The 26,557-nt window shown below is 41.1% G+C and overlaps 1 protein-coding gene across 4 annotated transcripts in view; it reads right to left on the reverse strand.

Annotated features, from left to right (window-relative positions):
* Positions 1 to 1,729: 1,729 nt before the first annotated feature.
* The window catches only part of CEP43 (centrosomal protein 43), a 32,699-nt gene continuing 7,871 nt past the window's right edge, over positions 1,730 to 26,557 (reverse strand). The window contains exons 6-13 of one of the 4 annotated variants that reach the window (XM_087425027.1): positions 24,546 to 24,626; positions 22,163 to 22,222; positions 14,567 to 14,790; positions 12,169 to 12,281; positions 10,704 to 10,772; positions 6,013 to 6,052; positions 5,160 to 5,256; positions 1,730 to 3,859 (exon numbers count right to left, since the gene is read on the reverse strand). In XM_087425027.1, the coding sequence (XP_087281153.1) occupies positions 3,785 to 3,859; positions 5,160 to 5,256; positions 6,013 to 6,052; positions 10,704 to 10,772; positions 12,169 to 12,281; positions 14,567 to 14,790; positions 22,163 to 22,222; positions 24,546 to 24,626 (759 nt within the window). In that variant the 3' untranslated portion in view covers positions 1,730 to 3,784. Of the gene's footprint in view, positions 3,860 to 5,159; positions 5,257 to 6,012; positions 6,053 to 10,703; positions 10,773 to 12,168; positions 12,282 to 14,566; positions 14,794 to 22,162; positions 22,223 to 24,545; positions 24,627 to 26,557 lie in introns of all 4 variants that reach the window. The other 3 variants (XM_087425026.1, XM_087425029.1, XM_087425028.1) reach the window with 3 other exon arrangements.

The raw sequence follows: 26,557 nt of genomic DNA on the forward strand, positions 1-26,557 counted from the left end.
TTCTCAGCAGGGTAGAGATTCTATGTTCAAAAGTCACTTTTTCCTCCTAACTTGGTAGTCATTGCTCTATTACTTCTAGCATCCAGGGTAGACAATTCTCATTCTCATTCCCTTCAAGTAATCTTGGAAGCGCCTTTTTTTTACACTAAGAATTGTCCAACTTCACCAAGGTGTGTCTAGCCACGGGCCTTGTTTTCTGTCATCCAGCTCAGCATGTCCTAAGGATGTCCTTGCTGATACCTGACTGCCCTGGTTTCAACCCTGCAACCTCTGTCCTGGATGTGTAGATGCTGCAGTCCTCAACCAATCTTCCGTTTTTTGTCTCTTGGCTGTTCTGCCTCCATCCTCGTCATTTTTGCTAAACATGCAGAGTTCTTTCTCTTTGAGGTTACTAATTTTTTTTTTGAGTTATCTCATCATTCAGCCCTTGTACTGAATGACTTAGCCCAAGTTTTTTACTCAAAAATCATTTTCACTATACCTTTTTCATAAAAGCCTCTTTTAAGTTCAAAAGCTTTCTCAAATCTCTAGTAATGTAATTAGGTTTTTATTTTTAAATTATTTTGTTCTCTGAATTGTTTCCCCCAAGATAAGCTGTTCTGTTTGTTCATCTCAGCCTTTTGTGACATGTTGTTCTCTCCTTACATGCAGGGCCCCTTGGTCGGCAGTGCAGAGCTCTGCAAGAGGCATGGAGGATTTGTAAATGTGGCTTCCCTGATGTCCTCGGCACTGGTTTCCCCAAATACGCCCCTTCCTAGAAGGGCGTAAAGACTATGTCAAGTAAAGACTATGTCAAGCAAAGACTATGTCAAGAGGGCAGGGCTGGGTCAGTGTGCAAGGGCAGAGAACAGGTGCAGATCCCACCCAGCCCAAGAGTGGGGCTAGTTTTCTCCAGGAGGGCTGACTTCCCTTGCCTGCCTTCCCTGCAGGTCCAGCAGGGTCATCAGCCCAGCCTCCTTGGGTCCTGCTCTGCTTCTCTCCTGTGTCAGCATTCACGCCAAGCCACGGACAGGACAACTGTCCACTTCCTTCAAGAGCAATGTTCCAACTAGCCTTGGTGGTGGGCAGGGCAGCCAGGGACCCAGTGTCCATTAGATGGCCTTTACTGAGCCATGAGCCCACCCCTCAGACTTGAAGCTAGGCCTCCAGATTGAGGGTGAGGACAGCTGTCCCCTCAACACTGAGTGGACTTGTCCTTGGGAGGCAGCTGCCCAGCAGAAACCACACTTTCCAGGCCCCTTGCCAGTGCCCTTCACATCACCAGGAACCCTTACTGAACCTATCCTAGGGCTCAGTGCTGTTCTAGGTACCAACGGTATACAGTGGTCAAAAAGTCCCTATGCCAATGGAGCTATGGACCACACACAGGCCCAGTGCAGACAGAGGAGAGAGACGATGAAAATACACGGGTAGCTGTGACAGTGACAAGGTGGGAGGGAAAATAGGCATAACCTCCAGGCTGGAGCTTCTCTGAGAATAGGACAGAAACAGGCCAGCTGGGCGCAGTTCTGGGGGAGGGCAATCCGGAAAAGAAGCAAATAGACCCCAGCACAGGACCCACTTGGCAGCTGGAAGGGGCAGACAGGCCTGTGTGCCAAGTGCTGGTTCAGGGGGGCTGGGGCAGGGAGCAAGAAGAGGGTGAAGAGGGCTGGAAACAGGCCACCGTGAGACAGGGAACAAGAACCATGTCCCACACCTGACGCTTGGTCATTGTCACACACCACAGAACAAAAGGCGTGAGCTTTTTATTCACTCTTGAGTTATCGTGCATAAAATGAGAAATAGCATTTGAAAAACTCCACCCTAAAATACAGGTTTTAGCATAAAAATGTATTTCATGGGTTAATATTTCAATATGTATTTCTTAACAAAAAGAAAACACTAGTCACACTCAAAACCTGTCTAGTCAAGGAACACATGGAAACAAAACTTTCTCATAGCTCAATTTTAAGTTACTTAAAATTATTCAATCAGATGTATGTAGTGACGACAAAGGATGTTTCATATTTGGCCTTTTTCTCCCCATCCTCCCAGATATTATCAAAAGGTCAGATTCTCCAGGTAACAGAAAAATGACAAGTTTTGACACTACTGTTCAAAGATTTTCCAGATTCAAAAAGCTACCCCTGCTATACTTTCAAATCATTTCACTGAAATCAAGCTCCTATCAAAGACTATAAAAACTGAACAACACATGTGACCGATTCCAGAGCACCAGAACAGAACTCTCATCTTTACAGACAGTGACTGTGGACTGAGATGCCAGCCAGGGAGATGCATTTTATAACAAGCACACGGGGACCTTGAGCAATAATGACATCTTCACACAGTGCTGTTCACTCATATACACATGAAAAGCATGACCGAGCCTGAGACGGTGGCCCACAAACTGAGGGCCGATGACTGGGACGCTTCCAGGCAGCCCTGGCCCATTTTCTGTGCTACTTCCTCTTGGTGCTTATGGCTGTTTCACTTAAATTTGATAAAATCAGATTCTAATATTACATAACCTTAATCCTTACATTATCATTTCTCTTTACATTTTAGGGCCCAGCAAATATTTCTGTAATATTTAGGCTAATATGAAATGAAAAGCTGGCATTAAGCAAACCATGAAGTCTGCTCACTTACTGATATCAATGAATCAGGTCTAATATGCTCCTTTTATTAATTAAGGTGACTTAATAAAAAGCCATAATTTAATTGAAATAAAAAGGTACAAAATTTAACACATAATCACAGCTTTACTTATATTTATATGAACACGCATGCTCACTTCCAATTGTTCAACACTTCAGTATCACAATGTCAGTAACCTACATAAATAGCAGCACAACGGATACAGTGTAATTGAGACTGTCTGGAACTCTATTATTGGCTCAATTTTTAAAAGGTTACAATGAAACTATGTACAGTGTATAAAGCTCATCAAACTGGATATGGTCTTAGGCCATTACTACTGTTACAGTCCAATTTGGATTTTAATATAATCAACTTACAGATCTGACATAAAAGCACTGCTTAATGGTTTCAGATGCATTTTGGTATTTAGTATGTTTCAAGGCATCTTTACAAATAATAAATTACAACTGTAACAAAGAGAACCTGTGACTAAAGCTTCTCACATGGACACAGGGGCGGCGACTGCAAATGCTGTCAGAGACAATTCCACAAATTAAGTCATAACCACCTCGAGATTTCTTTAAAACAAGCAAAACTAAGTAGCACACAGAAGAGTATTTTAATATAACCTTAATGGTCTAACAAACCTTCCAAATGGAAGGAAATACAAAATAAAGCTGACATATCAAATTTAACTTACGTAATAGGCTTCGGTACTACAAATTTACCAGGTCATTCGCCAAGTACCTGCAGAGCCACCTAATACCAACTATGCTTTGACTCCACATGACTGAAGCCACACACGCATGCAGAGTTGTGTGAGCCTGTAGCTTTATTGACACCTTTAGGATGGTCTTAATACTGGTATTTTCACGGGTTCGCTCCTTATAATGAATTTGAGCACAAATAATTTCCATAGAGAAACATGTAGCTAAACCAAATTAGGAATCCACACATGGGCTCAATTAACAAGTATTTTGTTTAGTATAATGAAAAGTTAATTTTAAAAATTTTAATTTTAAAAATATCTGCAGTCTTCTTGAAACACAAGGCACCAATAGGGAGGAGACATTCCAGCAAAGAATGATTGTCTGGAAAAAAAAAATGGAACTAATCAGAGTCCTTTGTCCTTTGTCGATTAGAATACTTCCTTCTTTCATGTCTATGCAACATCTTCCAGATAATCTGCAACATCACTGAGCTGGGACACAGTTCGGTCCTGTGTGAGGTCATCAAGCTTTGTTGTTCAAAAAAAAGAAAAGAATTGTGTCAGAATACAAGTAGAGTCAAATAATTTTAAAAATCTATTACTATTATTTAAATATTATACTCTACAAACTGCTTCATATTCCAAAGTCCTTTACCTCACCTTCTTCTTCCTATTTTGAAATCTGATAATACCAAAAGGCTGAGCTAACAGCTGACCTCTGCATTAACAAGAAAATTGATTGTTAAAAGAATCTTCTGTAGTTCTTTGCTAACTTTACAGCAACATTTTTAGGCCTCTTAAGGGTAACATAAGGTAAAAAGGTAAGAGAAATAGCCTATGATGTGTCAGCAATTAGAGAAGGTACTTTACATACTATCACTACCTTCAAAACAATCCTATGAGGTAGGCATTAATATTTCCATCTCACGAATAAACTAACTGAGGATCAAAGGTTAAAGTTTGCCTAGGAAAACACAGTACACAAAAGAATAAGAAGGCAAGCCCAGATTTTGCTGGCTCAGATTGTGTTGCTTTCATTATAAAATGCGGAGTTTCTCAAAGGCCTTCTCCCTGTGTGATAATCACTTGAAGTATCTGGAGAATCCCTTCTCATTCTGGAAAGCAACATTCACCTCCAGGCTGTAGGAAACCCCAACCTCAAAGGCAGGCTCACCTCAGCTGGGGATACAGCTTGCTGTGGGCACTGACACGCGATCCTGACATGCTACCTTACATCTCACGTTTAATACACATCTAAGTATATTCTGCTCTCTGCCTAATAAAAACGTCACATTTGGATCTCCGATATAGACTCCTAACTTTATACCCTGACACCGTTTTTGCTGTCTTGTCTCCCATGGGTTTCTGGCACCGGCCCTGACCTGCCTGTTCAGAGCTCACAACGCTGCACTCCAGTCTCAGCTTCACCTCCTCCACTCACAGTGCTCTTACTCAAGCGCCAACTTTGTAACCTGTCTTCTCTGAAGACGACCTCTTGCCAACACTAACTGTCCACACCACTGAAGGAGTTGATTCTGACTCTAGTCCTGACCCACTGTGGCCCACCTAAACCCACAGCAATTGATGCCCCAGTAACAATACACAGACATTTCAGAAGTACTCAATTACCAAAGGAAGCGACTATTGAAAACAATCTTACATATTCATTAAAGACATTCTTTTAGATTTGGACCGGGTAACTCTGTCATAACCTTTTCATAATTTCAACTGTTTTTCTCCTAATCTGTGTAAATTATTGAAGCTTTACAGTAGATCAAGGCAACAAATCGGCACAAACAGCATCTACGGGCGATGCTCAACACCGTACTTTGTCACTGGTGTTGATGTCATCGATCTTCACAGAGAAGTCCTCCTCGATCTCCTCACCAATGCTCAGCTCACTTTTTTCTGAGCAATGGCTGGTACTAATTTCAGGGAAAAAAAAGAGAAATACAGACTCTGAATATAAACATTTAAGGAGAGCAACTATCATTCTTCCACCTTTCAAATATTTATTTCAATCCTTTAAATAAAATATAAAATATTAAATATCATTAATTTCATACATATTATCTCACTTGACCCTTAAAATAGCCTAGCAAGGGTACTACGAACGGTCAAGTCAATTTCACAGATGAGAAAACTAAGGTTTGTAGTGGTGACTATGGTCACAATGACAAGAAAGAAGCAAACCCAGATTTTCAAAATTTCTTCTACTACATTTTCTACTACAGCCATCTCTCAAAAAGCTGTGTAGTAAATTATTCTGTAAAAAATTAAAACAATTCCCAAATTGAAAAACTGTCAAATATATAAGATTCTTAGACTGAAATTTAAATTTCTAATCATATCCAAACCAATATTACTTCCAAATTAATTATTAGCCAATCATAGATGATACTGTCGTTATGTTTATAAAAAAACTTACCTGAAAAAAATTAAGAAATGTCATCTGAATCATAACAATAATTTGAGGGACAAGTTCTTGAAGTTGAATGTAGACGATTCCCAGCAGAGAGATGGAAGGAGGACAGACCGAGCACCCACAACACAGTGAAGACTTAAATGCTTTCAAGTGGCTTCCAATACACTAAAATAAGCACCATGTAATTCTCTCATACTGTCCTGTGTTCAGAAATCGTTTACCATTTATAGAGCTGTCGCCCAACTATTTTTCTTACCTATTAAAGTCATCAGCATAGTCATCGTCTTCTCCAGTCCCTGATAAGTTTAAGAAGAGATATACATGTTTATATATACACACTTCATGATTTATCCACAAACATACACATTTCCTTCAAAAAAATCTATATTACTGAATTATATTGTATCATTAAAAAAGTCTCAAATATCAGAAATATTTTTACCATATATGAAAGCCAATGACAAAATAAACTACCTAAGACGTTTATTTTGAAGTTATGATACGATATAAAATGTAGTTAATATCTAGTCTTTCATTCCAAGTACTCAAAAGCTTAATCCTATTGTATTTTTACCATTTATAATGTCACCTGATATTAACAACAAATATTTGATTAGTGAGATCCAGTAAAAGCAAGTTAACACCTACCCCCTCTTGTTACCATTCTGAACTGTTGAGACTCTTCAACTCAATATAGCTACAACATTAAACAAATGATCACACGGTGTGAAGAGGCAACAGCAGAGCAATGAGAGCATCTCCAGTCAGACAGAGCTGGGTTCACAGGCCGGCCCCGCCCTGAAGCTCTCGCTCTCTGACTGTGGGAGACTCAGGGAATTTTTCTTGGCTATTTCCTCAGCTCTAAAGTATAGCCAAACCCACACCAAACACAGGGTTAACATAAGGATTCATGCATGTGAGGTGCCTAACAAACCTTAGTGCACAGTAAGTGCTTGACGAAAGGTAACATCACAAGGGAGGGGCCTGATTAATGAAGCAGTGTCACAGTGTCTAAAAGGGCACCACGGGGCTTCCACAGAGTAACACCTCTGAGACTTACAAACTAGCCTTTGTTCCCTCCATGTCTTCTGAGGAACAGTTGAGGAAACAGGGTTGTCAACCTCAAAGCAAAGAAGTAGAGGCCCAGGAGAGGCACCTCAAAGTGTGAATGACTGGCAGGTGGCAGACACACATGGATCACACGTGGCCACCAGGGGAAGAGCGCAGACCATGCACGAAGAGGAAGCCTGGCTCAACAGCGAGCTCTTCAGAGATGCTACTCATACTGTCCCTCGGATCCTTCGAAGTGTCAGACCGGACTCTGTCAGGGGCATTGTTGAGGGAATTCAAGTTCTGCCCAGGCAGCCAGACAAGGTGATCCTCTTCCAATAAAATTCCATGACTAATTTATTCATTTGTCAAATACGTGAGCGACTACTAGGTCCCCTGAGGTACAGCAGTGGAAAAGGTGGTAGCTCTAATCTCAGGGAGCTGACACTGTAGTGGGAGGAAAGGGACAGCCAACAGTTGAACAAACTAGACGCTGCTCAAGTGTTTGGGAAGAACTCTCTGAGGTGACAGCTGAGTTGAAACCTAAAGAAGGTATCAGATGTACAAATTATTGGGGAAAGTGTGTTGCAAGAAGCAGAAACGTGCGCAAAGACCCTGAGATGGGCGAGGGCACAGTGATTTGAAAAATAGTGAGGAGGCTAGTGTATCATCAAATAATGAATGTGGGGCAGGGTGGGGAGAAGACAAAGGAGTGTAGAGCAGAGGGGCTGGCAGAGGCCATTTAGGGCCTCTAGATCACGATCAGGACGTTAGCCAAGACGCAAAGTGGGGAGGCAGGGGCGGAAAGAGGACAGGCTTCTGCTTTCCACAGACACTCCAACCACTGCAGGAAGACACGTGCTTGAGGGAGGTAAGAATGAAGAGAAGACAAAGAAGGCTACTGCAATGTCCAGGCCAGAAACGACTGGGGTTACTGGGGGGAGGCAAGTGTCCTACAGATCAGACAGAGAGACAGAAGGATGGACTATATGGGGTGGGGAGGAAAGAATATTGGAAAATGAAGAAAACAATGAATCAGGAGTCCCTGACAATAAGCAGCATGTGGGCATCAAGTTTCCCGATTGTCTTCCTCTTTCGAATAAAGAGCCTATATCCGCATTCGTTGCCCAGATGACTCATGGCCTCAAAGGTTAAGGGGTGTACAGTGCTTGAAAGACAGCAGACAGGCAGAGAACAGCAGAGAATGAGGAGTGGAACCTTCTGATTAAACAAACCACCAGCTGGTCTGCAAGTGCCAAGGGAGTCCACAGCAGCAGCCACTCCTACACGGTGAGGCAGCCGCCCAATCCAGGCGCAGCGTGCCCGTGTGAACCCCAGCACAGAGCGCAGAGGTGGAAATAGCTCAGGCCGTGGGAGCTGGGCTACAGTTTGGATTAGAGAGAGCGGACTCTCCGCCTTTGGGCATATGCAGTCAATTCAGAGACAAAATACTGAGTGATGTGCAGGAACACAACATTAGATCCTGACTACCTAGGTCTACAGAGAACTAGGGAACTACAGGTAAGCTTGGCTCGCAGCCCAAATCCAGCCAGCAACCTGTTTCTGTACAACCTGAGAGCTAAGAATGGCTTTTACATTTTCTCAAGGATTTTAGGAAAACAAAAAAGAATATGTGACAGAGACCACATGTGGCCTACGGAGTCTAGAATATCTACTATTGGGCCTTTACAGAAAACGTTAGCCAACCCACGCTTTAAACATGCAAAGTAAGTTGTGCTCTAAAGCTTTACTTGTAAGTTGTTTCTTTGGAACTCAGAATTTATTTTTCCATTGAAATGATATTTAAATAATGTCTGAATAATATCTAGGCAGTAAATCCCAGTGGTTAGGGCTCTTTGTTGGTATATCAGGATTCTAAAAGTGGTACGATCTTAGGCAACCTACTTCACCTAGGTTCTTCATCTGTGAAAATGGAGCTAATAATAAAACCTACCTCATAAGATATGAATTCAATACACCAGTTTTGTGGTACAGTGCCAGGCACATATCACTAGCTTCATTATTATCCTAGGCTAGTCCACTAACACTTATATATTACTCAAAATACTGAGAATATTGTGTATTACAACGAAAATAAAAAAACAAACAGAAAATAATACTGTTTCAATGCCATGAAACAAAACTAAATAAAAACGCTTATTTATATGGAATCCTAACATCTAAGTGACCAAACCTTCAGCTCGTGAACTGCTAAGTCTCACCGGTATAACCAACAAACGTCCCAGCCCCAGGTACGTCTGAGTCCCCACTAGAGTGGAGTGAAGCAGCAGACCACTGTCCCACTGCACCAGCAACTTCTGAGGCAGGAGAACCCCCTCCCCTCACCAAGAATTCTCAGCAGCTCCTCCTCAAAACCAGACTGGGGACACCCTCGCTTTGACAGAGAACAGAGCAGTCAGAGAAGCTAAATGGCTTGGCAACCCAGAGTACAACACTGCAAAGGTGAGACACAAACAAAGCCAGAACGCAGGGGGACGGGACAGCTGTCGAGGTGTGGAGGGCAGAGCATCTCCGGGTGCGGCTGTCCATAGAGGCAGCGCCTGCGGCGAAAACCTGGGCGCAGACTTTCCATCAGGCTGTGGACAAGAACGTCCTAACTGAAGACCCAATCACACCCAATGGGGGAAGACAAACGGAAGGAGGGAGCAGGCCCACCCAGCTGGCCAGCCAGCACCACCACCTCAGCAGTGAGCACGAGTCCAGGTCCCGTTGAACAGAATCCGGCAGCTCAAGGAACATCTATTCTGCTGCAAATGGGGGAACACAGTAACGTAAAAAGGGAACTAACATGTATGAGGCACCTACTATGCCAGGCAGAGGAAATAGCTGTTTACCTACCTACCTTACTCACCAATTAGGGCCACATTTGTGATTTTACTTAAATCTATCCACTTCCAAACCCCAGTTCTTTCCACTCTCTAGACTGTTTGTCCAGAAGAGGGAGGGGCATTTCTCTGAGCGATCCCACTCAGATGCTCGCAGTTGTAGGAGCAAACAGCACAAAGGGGCCACACGTTCCTTCTCCCAGCATGCCTATGAGGCTGGGCTCCAGTGCCCCCTCATGTAGTGCTCTAAGACCAGGGAGAACCAAGTATCGGGTCATGCACAGACTTTCTGTCCCACAGAGAACCTGGGCTGAACCATCTCCTTCCGGTTGGCTGCTGCGTCAGGTGTGCCTAAAGCACACCTATCACACCTGTCTGCAGTTTTGCACAGAATAGAAAACTGGATGAGAACCATGTTCTCCACGAATCGCCCAGGGCTCTGTAATGTTCACACTGAGGCTCTTCCTTTGGTAGAAACGAATTACTCACTCGAGGTAACAAACTGCTGCTCCATATACGAGAATTGAACACAACAGCCCAGTTTTTCTTGTTACAAGTCTGTCTCCCCCTTAGACCGATTCCCTGGGGCCTGGACCATGTGCCCCCAGCACCCAGAGAAGTGACTCTGCCTTTGCACGAGCTGTCCTCTCAGTCTGAACTGAAATCTCTTCCCTTCTCCCTTACCTGTCAGGTCTCAGCAGTGAAGTCACTTCCTAGGAGAGGCCTTCCCGAATGGTGAGGCTAGGTTAAGTCAACCTACTACCCATTCTCATACCAGTGTGTCCTGACTCTTCTAACACTCCAAGGATCGGTAGGTACCCGTCTAATGCCTACCTTCCCTACGGGACTTAAACCCCCCAGGGACAGAGTCCGTCGTGTTGCTGCTGTCTCCATTCCTGGCATGTGGAGTAGCCCTGGACATGTACAAACCATCCAAACATCTACTCATGAGGTGCTCACTGTAGGCTGATCGAGTCACTCCATTTACGATTTTACTCTAAAAACATAACCACCTTAGAGCAATCAACACTAAAATTGGAAATCTAGTTACCTAATCCAAGTGATCCAATTTTATCACTGACCAATTTCAGATCTTTCAAAACTGTGTTTCCCTTTTTACCTGTGAACAGGAAAAAATATTGGCATTAAATTGACTTTTAGACTACAACAGTCTCTAAACCATGTCAATTTTTTTTTTAGTATAAGGGTTTCTTTATGACAGAAACATAATAACCAAACACCAAGAAAAAACTACAAACTGTGACTAATGGTTGCTTACATTATGCACTACATTCCTTTTTAACCAAACATAATACTATTCTTTATTGGAACATTACCGTTAGAGTAATTTTTTGCCCAACTATCAGATATCACCTTCTATAAGAAGCCCTACTGGGTATGCACTTATGGACTACAGCTAAATACTCTCATCAATTTTATTTTTCCTTAGAACTTCTAAAATTTTGTTTCTATTCAATTGCTATTACATTGATCAAACTGGTCTCCTCACTGGTTTTATTTCTTCAGTCCTTAGTTTTCCATGTCCTCTCTAAATCTTTACTCACTAGTCATTGTTAAGAGTGACATGACGGTGATATTCTGGACTCCTTTACTGAGAGTGACAATAACCAGAGGAAAGAATAAAAAGAGGGAAACTGACGTGGGCCGTATTAACGGATACATGGCTAGTTTACTAGAGGCTGAGAGAAGCCACAGACCATCTCCTTTACGTGTCCTGGGAAATCCTACCATGTAATACAAAAAGGTTAGTAAGTACTGCAAAATCCTGCAAAACTCACACTGCAATTGCCTAACAAACATCTACTTTTTAGAAAACTTTCTCAAAAGAGGCACATTTATGCTCTAAACACTCTGCCAATTAAATCCTGTATTTACTATGATAACAGCACACAAAGTTCATCTACCTATCTACACATTTAGGCCATGCTTTCTAAATCCCTGGTCTTGTACCACCTGTGCGGGGAGGGGCAGGAAGGTCAGTCGTGCAGTAGGAGGGCTCTTCCAGGTCTAGCTAATAATCCCTCTCTCTGCTATGTATAAACATATGTCTCAGAGCTGAATTCCTGCAGGCAGAATAACATTCTAACATTCCTATGATGACTACTGTGCTATCACAGGTCTATGAAAACAAATTTTTAAAAATTAATTGAATTTAAATCCTACTCAGGTCAGTCTAAATATCCAACAAAAGGGAGATCATTTAAAATTGTACTATCTATTTATTATATAAGGCAGCAAAAAAGTCAATTTCCTAAAAGTATTTTGATGGCATAGGAAAAGCAATATACAAAATGATATATGACCATATTAAAAAGAAATATTAATAGGAAATATCTGAGTGGTAAAATTATGATCTATTTTTGTGATTTTACATACACGTTAATGAAAAAATAAACAATGATCATATACTACTTAATTAATTAGAGAAAAAAATATCATCAGTATTCAAAGTCCACATCTTCAGTCAGCAAATCTAGGGCCTTTCGGGCACTCACTTTCAGAGTCTTTCAATGAGGGGGCTCCAGTAAGGGAGCTGAGTCCACTTTTTAAGGGGGGGGCGTCAGAGAGCGATGCAAGGCTTCCTACTTGCTTACTAGGTTCACTTCTCCTAACAAGAAACAAGTGTACAGTTAAATGGTACTCATATTCTGCCACTACAACATAAGCAACTTAAATATATCTTATAGGCGCACAGTGGCTGGCAAATAGATATACATTTCATAGATTCAAAATCATAAAGCATACCTACAAGGCAGTGCAGACTAAGGATCAATCACAAGTCATGCGGCAAGTTGTCAATGAGAAATCAGCTCACCTCTCTCTAGAATTCTGTTTGATACCTTACAAATTAAATTGCTCTTCATCATCTTCACTGTCTGTGATTTTATCAGAAGCCCCTTCCATCGCCCAGAAACAAAGGTAAGGGACAGCACAGTAGTCGACTAGCCCAGGCCACTACACCTCAGACACGACATTGTTGAGAAGAGCCCTGAACAGCCTCCCAGCTGATCTCCCCTCCCAGTCACCATCACCAACCTCAAGCGGATGTCTAACGGTGCCCAGCACCCTACATCCTCTTGACGGCCCGCTCTCCTCACTTTCTCACACATTGATTTCATACCTCCTTCAGTCCTCACATCTCCAACCCCCCTCCTCCATCCTCAACTGTGAACTCAGACGAGAACTTCCACAGGCTCCTACCATCATATCCACCCCACCCTAACTGCGCCCACACACTCTCCATCCTTCCAGCAGACACTGGATTCCCGCGCTGGGCACTGAAGTGCCACACTCCAGGAACTGTCTCTCACTCCTGTACATCTTTGAGTTTTCCTCTGTAAAACTGGACTGTTCTCAACATACATACATGCTGTTATTTTTCCTACTTCAGTGTTTCTCCGCCCCATGTCCCTGCCTCCAGCCACCACCCACTCCTCTGCACCCCTTTAAAATAAAACTTATCAGAAAATTATTCGTCATCTACAATCCTCTCCTCTCACTCCTTCTTGAACCCGCTCTAATCCTTTAACACCCCCTGCCCCATTCCAACTGAACTGCTCGTCACGGTCATCACTGGCCTCCATGTTGCTAAGTGCAATGGCTGATTTTCAGCAGAACTTAATTCGGCTACTTGCTCCGGCCTCCTCCTTCAAGGACACCTCCCTCTCCAGGTTGTCTTGGTCTCCTTCCCCACTTCCTCCTCATCTCGCTGACCTTGAGGTGCCACAGTGCCCACTTCCTTGGTAACCTCCTCCAGTCTCCCAGCTTTCAACATTCTCTAAAACTGATGACTCCCTAATTTGTATCTCCAGCCCAGACATCTTCCTTAATCCCCAGACTCATATCTGATAGCCGACTTCACCTCTCCACTAACAACCTTCTCTAACTTAACACGTTGAAAGTGAGTTCCAGACTGTCGCATCCCCAACCTGTGCAATCCAATCTGCTCTTTCCACTCTTCATCTCAACAAATGGTGTCTTCAACCTTCCAGTTATTCAGCCTGAAAACTTGGGAGTTCCCCTTGATATTACTTTTTTTCTCTAACACTTCACAGCAAATCCTTTTGGAGCTAACCTCAAAATACATCCGAAACCACCTATTTCTCACTACTTCCACCATCATCCCTCACCTGGATAATCCTAACAGCTTCCCACTTGGAAACCCTGCATCCACACCTAGAGACCCAGTAGCCAAGTGATCCTGCATAATGCACGTCGGATCTAGTCACTCTGCTGCTCAGCTCCTCAGGGCTTCCAGTCTTCCTCAGAGTCAAGCCAAACCGCTCCTACGGTCGGTCCAGCCCCATCATCTGAGTCCACCTCCTCCAACTCTACCTTGCCATTCTCTGGCCTGCTACACAACTTTGCATCTGCTGCTTCCTCTCCCCAGAACTCCAGAAGCCCAGATATCTGCCTGACTCACTCTCCCCGCTCCTTTACCTCTTTGCTCAAATGGCAGCCTCAAAGAGAAGCCTTCTCTGATGCCCTCCACACACTCACACTCCCTCCCTTCTCTGTTCTGTTCTCCGTTACACTGCCTGCGTCACCAACACAGCCATGTTGTGATTCTTACTTACTGTTTGTTGCCTCCGTCCACAAGAGCATAAGCTTCCTGAGGCAAGGATTTGTGCCAGCTGTATCAGCGCTGTCCCCTGTACCTGAAACAGTACCTGGCACCTGGTAGGCACACTTACCCACTGAAATCGTTACTATATAGGTTTTTTAAAACCTGGAATTGTTTTATAACATAAAAAGCTTTAATGACACAAAATCGAAATTATGAATTCAATAATTATAGAACCACTGGTAGCTCGTTATTTTTTAAATATAAAACATTTAGAAATTATATTTTTAAAGCTCTAATCTGATAATCCAACAACACAGTTTACTCACCAACCGTAAGTTTTTTCTGGTTTAGGAATGGGATCATCAAAGAAAGAATCTCCTTCCATATCATCTTCATCTGGACAAAGACCAGCTTTGTCTTTGACATCTAGACTCTTGTTATTTAAGAAAGATCCAATTTTTGTTTCATGGGCCAATAAATGAAGACTACTTTTGCTCTTTGGTTCTGACGAGGAGATACTTGTATCACTCTGACTAGCATCATTGCTGGTCTTCTAGAAAAAGAGAGAAGGAAAGAGAAAAGGTCTCCTTGGTGAAATGAAACTTTATAAGATACTTTAAGTAATAAAGAGAAGTCATGTGAACGTATGCAAATCTAGGTGTGTGTGTGTGTGTGCGTGCGTGTGTGTGGAGTCTTGCAACTGCATGAGGTGCAGAGTAACCTCACGATCTATCAGTTCATCCCCAGGCTTCACAGCATGGCTAACTTCTGAAGAGGAAAAATGTCAAAGAAATACATTTACACCATTCCTTTGCTCCCTCCCTAAATGGGAGTATCTTTACTATACCTTTCCCATTTATAAACAACTTTCCCATCTCCTCTTACATATATATCATTGCTTTCTAAATTATCTTAATATGTTTTCAACTTGTAAATAGAAGAAGTCATTACTAGTAAAGAAGAGAAGGAAGATTATTTCACATAAATGAACCAAGTATTAAAACAAAGTGTTCATCAGTAAAAAATAGCAGTTTTCCATCCAGTGCCAAATACAAGAGACATCAAGGTAAAAGATGCCACCCTTAGCATGTACATTTCTAACATAAGGATTTGCTAGTTGAAGCAATGGTCTTAATTCACTTTCAGAGGAAGTCCCTAACCCACACCTCCCTTAAGTGTCCTGGGACACGTGTCGTCTGTCTATGTTTCTACGTATCTTAACCCAATGAACAAACTTCTCCAGCACTTTACTCACGTCCTGCTCATCTGACGGTGTTGTAAGCATACTGTATTTCTTGTTTACAGTTAGCCCTGACCTTCACAACCTAATTTTATTCTACCCTCGACCAGATTTCTTTTTGCCCTTACACACGTCTATGTCAAGAAGAATAATAAAAATGGTAACAACAAAAACAAAAAATCATGAGAGTAATAATAAAAGTAGCTAACATTTACAGGAAGCATTCAACTGCTTTTCATGTGCTATTTAATCCTCAAAATAACGCTATGGTGTGGGGGTAGGTTCTGTTTTCTCTGCAGATATGGAAAAGGGGATGTAGAGACATTTCAGTCATTCGCCAAGGTCCCTGGGGAGTTAGGGGTATCAGAGTCTGATTCTAGAGGTTAGCTCTTAATACTTATGCTATTAGGTTGAGTCACATGAAATTGCAGTGTTTGTGGGGTAAACATGGCAATTTCCCAAGATTCCACCTTCCACACTAAAGAGAGCAGTGACTGTGGTGTATGAGAAACACGGTACGGAGAATGCAGTCCATCCTCCGTTACTCACTACATAATCTGAAGGAACTGATTTTCCCAGGCATGAATTTCCTCAAGAAGTGAACTAGCTTAGTATTTTCCAAGTCAAATTATTACCAGGAGTTAAGAAAGAAGGGATGGGCAGCTGGGTAGAAGTTAATGACTACTGAAGCAGGGTGGTCATAATGTGGGTTAGAAATTACAGAATAAGATACTCTAAGGATGATTTCACTTTTAATATGTGTATAGACAGAATGTATTGTGTTTGTATTAAGATACACATTTAAATTTTTACACTAGTTAGAGGCCATGATTAGCTGACAGCAGGCAAGATATATGCTATACAATTTTTAGGGCCCTGGATAGCACTATACATTCCATATGCTATTGACATAGATAAATTCATGATTGTAAAAAGAGATGTCTGGAAAAACAAATCCGAAGTTAGCATGCTTTTAGACAACATAGGATATTTTCAAAGAAGCAGAAAATTTAAAAAATTTCCTAACCACTTTCTTGAAGTTTTCTTGGTATTATCAAATATAGTTATGTATTTCTTAATTAGATTCATGCCCTTATAATTTCTGATTTATAAATGTTTTAAAATTGATTTACATCTTTTCAAAGGTATATGCATTTGGAAATGAACACCCTGAAGTCTTGTGATATGCAGACACATGTACAACCACGAATACTGAAATAGTGATCAATTCTCTCCTTCAAAACACTCCTGAGAAAACTCAGAAGCATAAGTGACATGAAATAAACTGAGGGGCCGGCCCTGTGGCGTAGCGGTTAAGTGCACGCACTCCGCTGCTGGCGGCCTGGGTGCGGATCCCGGGCGTGCACTGATGCACCGCTTGTCAGGCCATGCTGTGGTGGCATCCAATATAAAGTGGAAGAAAATGGGCAAAGATGTTAGCCCAGGGCCAGTTTTCCTCAGCAAAAAAAGAGGAGGACTGGCATGTATGTTAGCTCAGGGCTGATCTTCCTCACACCAAAAAAAAAAAAAGAAAAGAAATAAACTGAAATGTTAAGTGTAAAGCAACATTACAAAAAACAATAATTATTCCAATGAAGCCTTTGTTCCCCATGAATTCACATTACCAACATAATTTAAGTCCACATAATGAACCATCTCAACTTAGTAATTAATATATACCCATGACTATTTTTTGACTGGTTTCAGCAATATTCCTGGTATGGAAAGAAAGATGTTTTAGAAAGATAAATTTCATGGAGAAGCACATTATGATGTTCAACACAATATATATTTTTAAAAATAATTAGTTTGTTTTAAAACTATAGTTCTATTTATCTATGGGGTAAAATTAAACCTTAAAAACAATCTGCTTTGGAACTGCTCTCAAAATCAACTTCTAAACCACAGAGGAACATGTCATTACTTTAAAACTATGGCTCATTTTTTACCAAAAAGACCATCACCCAACTGGGTTACTAATGAATATTCATTAAAATTAATTCCAAATAACTTTTACTATTAAAAAAAAATTCACACTAAGAGGAGAAAGACTTATCAAAATACTCTGCAGGTGAAACAAAAGTAGTACAGAACTTCAAGAGCAACTTCCATGGAGGAGTCCAAAGCTTTTAAGCAACAACAAATCATTCATTATATATATCCTGGGATTTGTTTAAAAAACCTTTATCATGGCTTAAGACAGGTCTTTACCTTCTATACATAAACTTCAGTTACTTGAGTTTCTATCACCTAGATGGGGATAAACTGGAGTTAAGATTCAGGATGAATCTAAATAGCTAAGGTTAAGAATAGTTTAAAACAAAGAAGTGTGACCAAAAAAAAAATCCCATGACAACGCTGAGAACTCACTCCTCGGACAACCTCAGAGGCCTTGGAGGTTATTATGGGTTAAACTGTGTCCCCCCAAAAAAGATAAGTTGAAGTCCTAATTCCCAGTATGTCAGTGTGCCCTTATTTACAAATGGGGCCACTACAGGTGTGACTAGGTAAGATGAGGTCATACTGGAGTAGGGAGGTCCCTAGCACGATACGCCTGCTGTCCTTACAAGAGAGGATAGACACACACAGGGAGAACGTCAAGTGAACATGACAGCAGAGACCACAGTGACGTGTCCACAAGCCAAGGAATGCCTAGGATTCCCGAGGACCACCAGAAGCTGGAGAGCGGCCTGGAACAGATTCTCCCTCACAGGCCTCAGAAGGAACCAACCCTGCAGACACCTTGATCTCGGACTGCCAGCCTCCAGAACAGTGAGACAATAAATTTCTGTTGTTTTAAGCCACCAAGTTTGTGGTACTTTGTGACAGCAGCACTAGGAACTACGAGAGGTATTTTTATGATAAATAACTGAAACTTTATAATAAAGTTCTGTCTTTTCATAAAAGTGAGAGACCTGCTACACAGCACTACAGTAGTCATTAAATTCCCTTGGATGGATCTCAAGACCAATAAGCTTTATGGTAAATTCAAGTTGTAAGTTTTAGCATATGTTTAATTTTCTACCAGCACACTTATACATTCAAGATTTCAATCATTTCTAGATTAACAGAAATTAGTATGCAGAAGTTATACAGTGAAAATAACTAACTTTCCAGTAGCCAAAAATTGAATTATCACTAGAATATCTTAAAACATGGAAAAAATAATTTTGTTTTTCCAAACTAGAGGCTTAATCTGCACTGCTCATAATAGAGAAACATCAAGGACAAATACCACAGTTTTGCAAAAGTATTCAAAAAAATTCATGCAATATTTAATGCCTCAGCCCCCCAGCTCTCCTCCCCCATTCTGCCAAAGGCAGTTTTTAATCCATGACTTACTAATGATTTAAAGAAGTAATTTTACTACTGTTTTAACACACACATATATTTAAAAGATCAATTCACTCATCCAGAAAGTAAAGCACTAGCCACAAAACACTTAAACCCCCCTTTCTAAAAACACAAAGTTTTTCTAAAGAAACTTTCTCCCTATGCTCTACAAACAATCTGTAATTCCCATAAATGCAAAAGAGAACCATATCTCTGGCTTTGAAATCAGATTTGAAAACAACTTTCTGCATAGCGGCTCCCGTCTCTCACCCTATCCAGGCAGCAGCTCAGAGTTCGGCCGACAAGTAGCACCAAGATGCCGGGTCTCGGATCTGAAGCAGCTGGCCAGCAGAACTGCTAAGGGCCAAGCGCTGGGAACGTGGCTCACCCATGAGTACTCGTTCATTCAGGATGGGGTGGGTGTTGGTGCGTTTGTGTGTAAGGGAATCATGATGCTTGGCTTGTCTAGAAAACTGAGGTGACTGCAAAAGATGCAGAAACACCCTCCATAAACACATGTAATGTGATCCCCATCACTGCCCTAAATCAACATAAAGGTGGGCTTATCCCAGAATTTTTAAAACAAGAAACAACGAATTAAGAAATGTTAAGAACTCGAAGCAAAAAATTCCTCAGTATACATTAGTTGTAAGACACCTGAAACCTGATGACAAAAACAAAGGATGACCTTTCATATTACATTTAATGTGATGATAAAAAGCAGCTTATTCTAAATATCAACAACAAAAAATATCTAATCTTATTCAGTTTTTTCAGCTGAATGGTAAAAAGCTAAGTCAGCAGAGTCTACCAAAAGTCTGTTCTAATTTTTAATATATACTTATTTTTTTCAGACAAATAACACCATGTTTGGTACAACAAAATGAAACACATTATTACAGATGATACTTTGGAAGTGTTAATATATTTAAAATTTTTAACTCATTAAAAAAAAGTCCTCCCAACTAATATTTATCCACCTTGTATTCCAACTCTTCTGTCCATCCTTTACTGTCTCACAACAATAACAAAAACAAGAAATGTAACTTTTCTTCTTACTCAAGTTAAATTAGTTCAAAAACCTTAGATTTTGCTTTGTATATTGACAGGTTTATAATAGTAAGCACAAATCAGTATTTTCTATGTATATATACATACATATGAGTGATTTTTAAAAGTTTATTTCTAATATGAATATAGCTTCTCTGAAAACCACCAAGGGTCTCCAAATGAGCCATGAGTACTTGTGCCTTCCTGCATGCAAAAGAAACAAGACGACACACCAATGCTCCTTGTGGGGTGCTCAGAGCTCTCCTGCTGTTCCACTCTGCTCACGGTCCCTGCACTGCATGCCTGGTTCACGGAAGGCAGGGCTACCACTTACGGCTTTGCCCAGCTGGGAAATGCCACTCACCTACCACGTGAATGGCTCCCCCTGGAGTCTGGCTGTGTACAATCTCAAAGACCAAATGCAGCTTGCTATTGGGATTATTAAGATGTTAAGAATGTTAGGATATTAAGAATATGGGAATCTACCACATGCACAAGGCAAAGCAGAGAGACATAGGGATGAAGAGTTAAGGGCTCATCTATCAGGTTGGAAATAGGCAATGCTGGGTATGATACAGACTTCATTTAAGGCAATTCAGAAACATGAGCAGGGAAGTAGAGGGAAAGAAGGTTTCCAGGGGATTGAGGAAACATCTTGGGCTCAGGAATCCAATAATGAAATAAGAGGGGCCCGACTTACAGTCTCCAAGTCCAGGATACGGCCCTCACAGATTCTTCAGTCAGCCCTTAAGGCCAGGGAGCACAGGAGGCCCTGCCCGCCACAGGGCCACCGGGGCTGCGTTCCATCACACAGAGTGCACGTGTGTCTCTTAGTGTGCTTTGGTTCTGAATCAACTTCTTCAAGATGGTTTAACTTCTTTAAAACCCATGACACCAATAAGAGTATAAAAATTTAACACTATGTAATACACTTTTAATTTCTAAAAAAAGTACAAGAAAATGACTAAAAGCATCTATAAAAAATATGCTGTTTTGGGGCCGGCCCCATGGCACAGCAGTTAAGTGCACGTGTTCCCCTGCTGGTGGTGTGGGTTCGGATCCCAGGCGTGCACTGACGCACCACTTGTCAGGCCATGCTGTGGTGGTGTCCCATATAAAGTGGAGAAAGATGGGCATGGATGTTAGCCCAGGGCCAGTCTGCCTCAGCAAAAAGAGGAGGACTGGCATGGATCTTAGCTCAGGGCTGATCTTCTTCACAATAAAAAAAAAAAAAAATGCTGTTTTATATTATTATCTTTCTTAATCAGACTGTAGACTGCTGAATTGAGAACCATGTTAAATTTCTTTCCCACAGCACTTAACACAATGACTTTCACTATGTGAATGTTCAAACATACTTGCTGAGTAACATTTGAAACATCTTCTCTCGTAATAATGCATAAAGAACAGCGTGAACAAATACAGTAACAGGAATTTACCATTGAAACCACCATAACTAAAGCCAAATAACATAGCAAATATGATTTTTTAAAACCCTTTAATTTTGGAGGTCCTTGACTTAGTGAAAAAATCTATACATAACCCAAGGTTCCACAAGGACTAATGAATCTCACAGAACTGAAAGGTAGTTTTATCTTATTCTAAGTAAGTGTAAGAACTGTACTGATTAATAATGCCTCTAAGACCTCTAATATTTAAATTTTATACGCAGCTAATCTACTGGCTTAGTCAATTTTTGTGATCTTGTGGGGAGGAAACAAAAGCAGCCCAGGCACTGATCACTGCAGCATTAGTGCTCCACACCTGCGTGTCACTGCGAGTCAACCGTGAGCCCAGGTGTGGCGGAAAGGTTAACAAATGTGCAATGGTCTCATCAGCTGCTCAACACAAACAAAAATGTCTTGAAGGAAAGGCTGAGTTTAGCCTTTAATTTATGGATTGGAACTTATCCAAAATGTAGTTTGATGTTTTATTTACCTCAGATAAAAACCATAATGTTAAGAATATGTATATGACCATCCATTCAAAAGGAAAATAAATATTTTCAATTTTGTTTGTTGCCAACAAACACAATAAGGAATTCTCAAAGTAAAACTGACAGTACAGTTTTAAAATACAACAGTATGATTTTCACCTGGGTAAAAATTGCAAGTCCAATTACTTTTTATGTCACCATGACTTTATCATGTTCTGATTATAGATAAAAGTAGGGGACATTTCAAAAGAAAACTTAAGCCTAGGCCAATAGGAACGCAGTGCCCACAAGGAGGCCCACACAGAGCGGGGGGTCTGCTCTAGCATAGGCTGCTTTCTTCCTCTGCCCTTGTAAACATGTTACCTTGGCACCAGACTTCTGCCCGCTTGTCTTCTTCTTACCTTGTCCTCTATACCTTGGTATCTGAGCATGAGAATAAAATGACATTTTACCACAAAATATAAATCTGTAAAAATAAACTAATTCATAACCAAACTAATAAAGATTCCTATTAGAAAATTTCTTAAAAATGGAAAATCTAATTAATATGATCTTCTTTGAAACTCACTTTTTTATGTCTTTTCTTAACTCTCTTCCTAAAGTGGTTCAACCATGTTTAAGTCCTCCGTACAACAGTTACGCAGTCAGATGTAGATACTACAGCCTTCCCTGTTCCACTTCTGCTGTGTGGAGAATCACTCATCTCATGCTCCACTCAGCAGCATTCTACGACACTCAGGCTTGAACTCCTAAGCAGCTTCCTTTCAGAACTGCCCTGGCGTGACCCTACCTTCCTCAGGAGCACACAAAGTAAGTTCCTAAAGGTCAGGCTGGACTCTATACTTGGCCACAACTTCCCAGAGTCCCTAGTGTTCTCAAGACTGATGAGGTGCCCTAAGGCATAGGCCCTTCTTAGAGCCCGAAATTATTCAAAGACCACTGAGAGACAGAAAAAAGCTGGCGAGAAAAGAGTGGGGCAAGTACTAGAATCTCAAATCCAGATCCTTTAGGACTATGGGGGAATTGTGTTTTAATTGACAAAAGAAAGCCTTATCTTAAAACAGATCCTGCCCCAGCTCCACCAGAGATAAGCTATGGTGTTCTGGAAGTGCCCACTGCTACCACAGGCCTAGGATGCTGGGAACCGAGGCTATGTTGACGAAAACCATCAGAAGGTGGTAGCACTGTGATACCACCTAGAAACAGATTACTGCTCTCCAAATTAATCTTAAAAATTACCATCACGTCTCTGTATTTAGAGCAACATTTCCTAACCAACTCACAACTTAAGAGTCTCATCATAACTCTTAGATCTAAAAAACAATTTATGTAGAGAGAATATGGAAACCAGACGATATTTTATCTTGAAGACACACACCATAGGCAGAAGGTTAGTATTGCTAATTTGCTTTAAAAAATAATAATTTGCTAAAAAGAGAATTTCTAAATAGCTCAATGCTATAGGTACTGCTAAGTATTTTGGAATATGCATTATTTTAATCCCTCTAAAGCCAGATATTTTCACAGAAAGCAAAGCTTTTTTACAAAGGTTCTTTTATCTGGCAATTAATTTAAATTTAATTGCCTTTTTAAATTTACTCCCGATCTCGTTCTCTGTTATCGTGGTTACAGCCTCCCATGAACATCGAGGAGAAACCTTCCCTACAGAAAAGGCTAACTAGATCTCAGGGAAAAGGAACAACTATCAATGCTACGATGGTCTCTTTTCCTGGTTAGAAATAAAGCATAAAATTCCTTTGATTTCTAAATTTAAAAAATAAAAAGGAGAACAACATCAAAGAACCAGTGACAAATAACAACAGGAAGCATTCACCGGTGTCTGCGCCCAGGCATGTGAAGAAGAAAGAAACCTAGCAGCCTAATTTCTACCCTCTAGAAGTTCACCAAATGTAAAAAGATACAACTTGTATCTAATCTACGAGTCAACGCAGCACCAGAAATCACTTTTGGAAGGTACTCCAGGGCGTCCCTCGACTCCTGTCGAACGGCCATCAGAGGAACAGTCACACAACACAATCGGCCCAAACCAGGCTCTGGGGAGACAGCTGGTGCTATCAATGCAGGCTGGCCTCCAGCCAGTCGCAGGAGACAGCATATTTCCTGACAAGCATCTTTCCATCTGTTCCTGTTAGTATATATATCCTTGACTTCAACTTAAAGTGTTCCACTCAAATTTTTTCTCCATTATGCCAAATGCCAAATCCCTGAAATCAGAAGGCCTTAACTTTAACTACACACACACACACACACGTAACTAGAGCACATATATTTTCTTATAAATTCTCAAAAAACAGCTTATTAATATAAAAAACCATCATGATTTACAATTCCAAATCTAGTCACCCGTCTACAATATTGAACACAACAATTTTTTATTCTGGAACCTAATATTCTCAAATTAGGAATTTATAAACAAAAAGTAAGTAAACCTCCTTGTTAATTGAAGGAAAAAGTGTTCAAAGTACCAAATGAGTCCAAATATCCTACAATTCTGTTATTTAACAGCATATTCCTTTCTACAATACAAAATTCAAAACACTTCCAACAAAGCAAAAGAACTAATTTTAAAAAAATACATACTTCATCAAAGGGAAAAAAGCACTTTCAAGAAACTAAAGAGTATCGTGTTACAAAAGCACAGCACAACTTGTAACAAGACTAGAGAGAGGAAACCAGAGCCCCTGGAGGCCTAGTCTCGGCTCCCCCGTGCCCCGTGCTGACTCACCTTACTGGGAGCTGTGTGTGCACTTGTCTTTCCTTCCGGTGACTTTGGTGGAGAATGTACGTCAGACAGATCTAGTGCACCCTAAAATATTTCACAATTTAAAATTAAAACATATTTAACTATATTAAAACATATATATTTTTTTTTTTATAATTTTATTTTATTTATTTTTTCCCCAAAGCCCCAGTAGATAGTTGCATGTGATAGCTGCACATCCCTCTAGTTGCTGTATGTGGGACGCGGCCTCAGCATGGCCGGAGAGGCGGTGCATCGGTGCGCGCCCAGGATCCGAACCCGGGCCACCAGCAGTGGAGCGCGAGCACTTAACCGCTAAGCCACGGGGCAGGCCCAATATATTAAAACATATTTAACTATAAAACATGAATATACTAATTATACTTCAATATAATTTTAGCATTTAAAATTACTACACAATGTTGGTTTTTTTACTTTTTCCTATTAATGTAAATATCCTTATTAGATTTTCCCCTAATTTTACCAAAAAAACAAAGCAAAACACAGATTCTAATTACCTGCTAAGTATTTCACTCAATCACCTTGAACAGGCTACCCTCAGCATTTCAAAGTGCCTCCAACTTTCTTTTTCAAAAGACAGACATCAACCTCCTCGCTTCCCTGTCCCAACCTGACACAAATACTGTCCTGTGAGCCACACAGATCTACTCTTTCTCCCCTCCCTGGATTTGCTTCCTTACTTCATTTTGTCTCAAGAAAAAATATCCAATGGCAACACTCTCATAAAACATGCGCCCTCTTCAAACGGCCGAACTGGCCTCCCTCCTTCTCACTCCCATGGTTCCTGTCACTTCTTAGAGCACTTATTCTTGTCCAGCTGCCTCACCGCACCCTGTCACCACAGAAACACAAATTTCAGAGCAGACACTGTTGGGTTCTCAGCACTATGCTAAACGCAAAGGAGGAATTTTTTTTCATGTTTCTTGAATGAAAATCATCTCCTAAAAATCATCCACTCTATCATCACAAGCTCTATACACTGCACATATTAAATACTGGCTATTTTGCTACAAAAATCCTTTCAACAACTACAACTTTTTGAATATGAAAATGTGCTGCTCTTCATACCTTCTGCTCTCCCTCAAGTCCCATTATTTCTGGCAATGGCATCATCTTCTCTGGGCTAAAAACCTAAATGTCACCTTTGAAAGCTTTTCTTTTTCCTATATTGACCTCTAAGCCCTGTCTCTCTGCCCAAATATGAATTTACCACATCTCCTCAGTCCTGCCTGGAAAAGGCACCCTCTTTGCCCATCTGTCTGTTCCTACTGCTGCCACTCTTGGCTACATTTGCCTTCTAATGGGTTTCACTTCTTTTAGTCTTTTAATTTCTTTCAATTTCACCAATCTACCTTCACAAATCTGTCTTCCAAATGAGCACTCCTCCTGCACAAAAGCCTCCAAAAGTCTCCCACTGACCTTGCACACGTATCTGTTAAGAATCCCTGTTGGGCTCTGCAAGGGACACAAAGACCAGACAAAGCCCTGTCCCCAGTGGTACGGTGCAGGAACAGGGTGAAGGCAGTGCACTAACTATTACAGTCATGCAGATGAGGCGTTCAGTTACAATAGTTGCCAGCAGGCTGAGAGGAAGAACAAAGGGAAACATCTCCCAAAGTCAGAGTCGAAGAGAGGATGGGAATGATAAAATTCCGCAGCTGGGCAGGGAAGCGATGTACCATTTCAGGTAGAGAAGCAGGAGAAGGCAAGAAAGCAAGTCACTTTCAAGGATAAGCTCAGTGTGGCTTAAGTACAACGTTTCACATTTCAAAAAAAGGCATAAGGCTAGAAAGACAGGTTGGTGCCACATCATGCAGGATCTTAAAGTTGAGGAAGCTGGAGATTAACTGCCATTATATATAGTCAATGCAATTTTTAAAGAGGAAAGGAATAAAGAGCTGAATTTTAAAATTAATTCAGCAACTGAATAGTAGACACTGAAAAGATGAGAAGATCTAGGAGGAAATGATGCTGCT

The sequence above is a fragment of the Ceratotherium simum genome, chromosome 38, assembly GCF_057802395.1.
Source record: "Ceratotherium simum simum isolate JZ-2026a chromosome 38, ASM5780239v1, whole genome shotgun sequence".
NCBI lineage: Eukaryota > Metazoa > Chordata > Mammalia > Perissodactyla > Rhinocerotidae > Ceratotherium > Ceratotherium simum.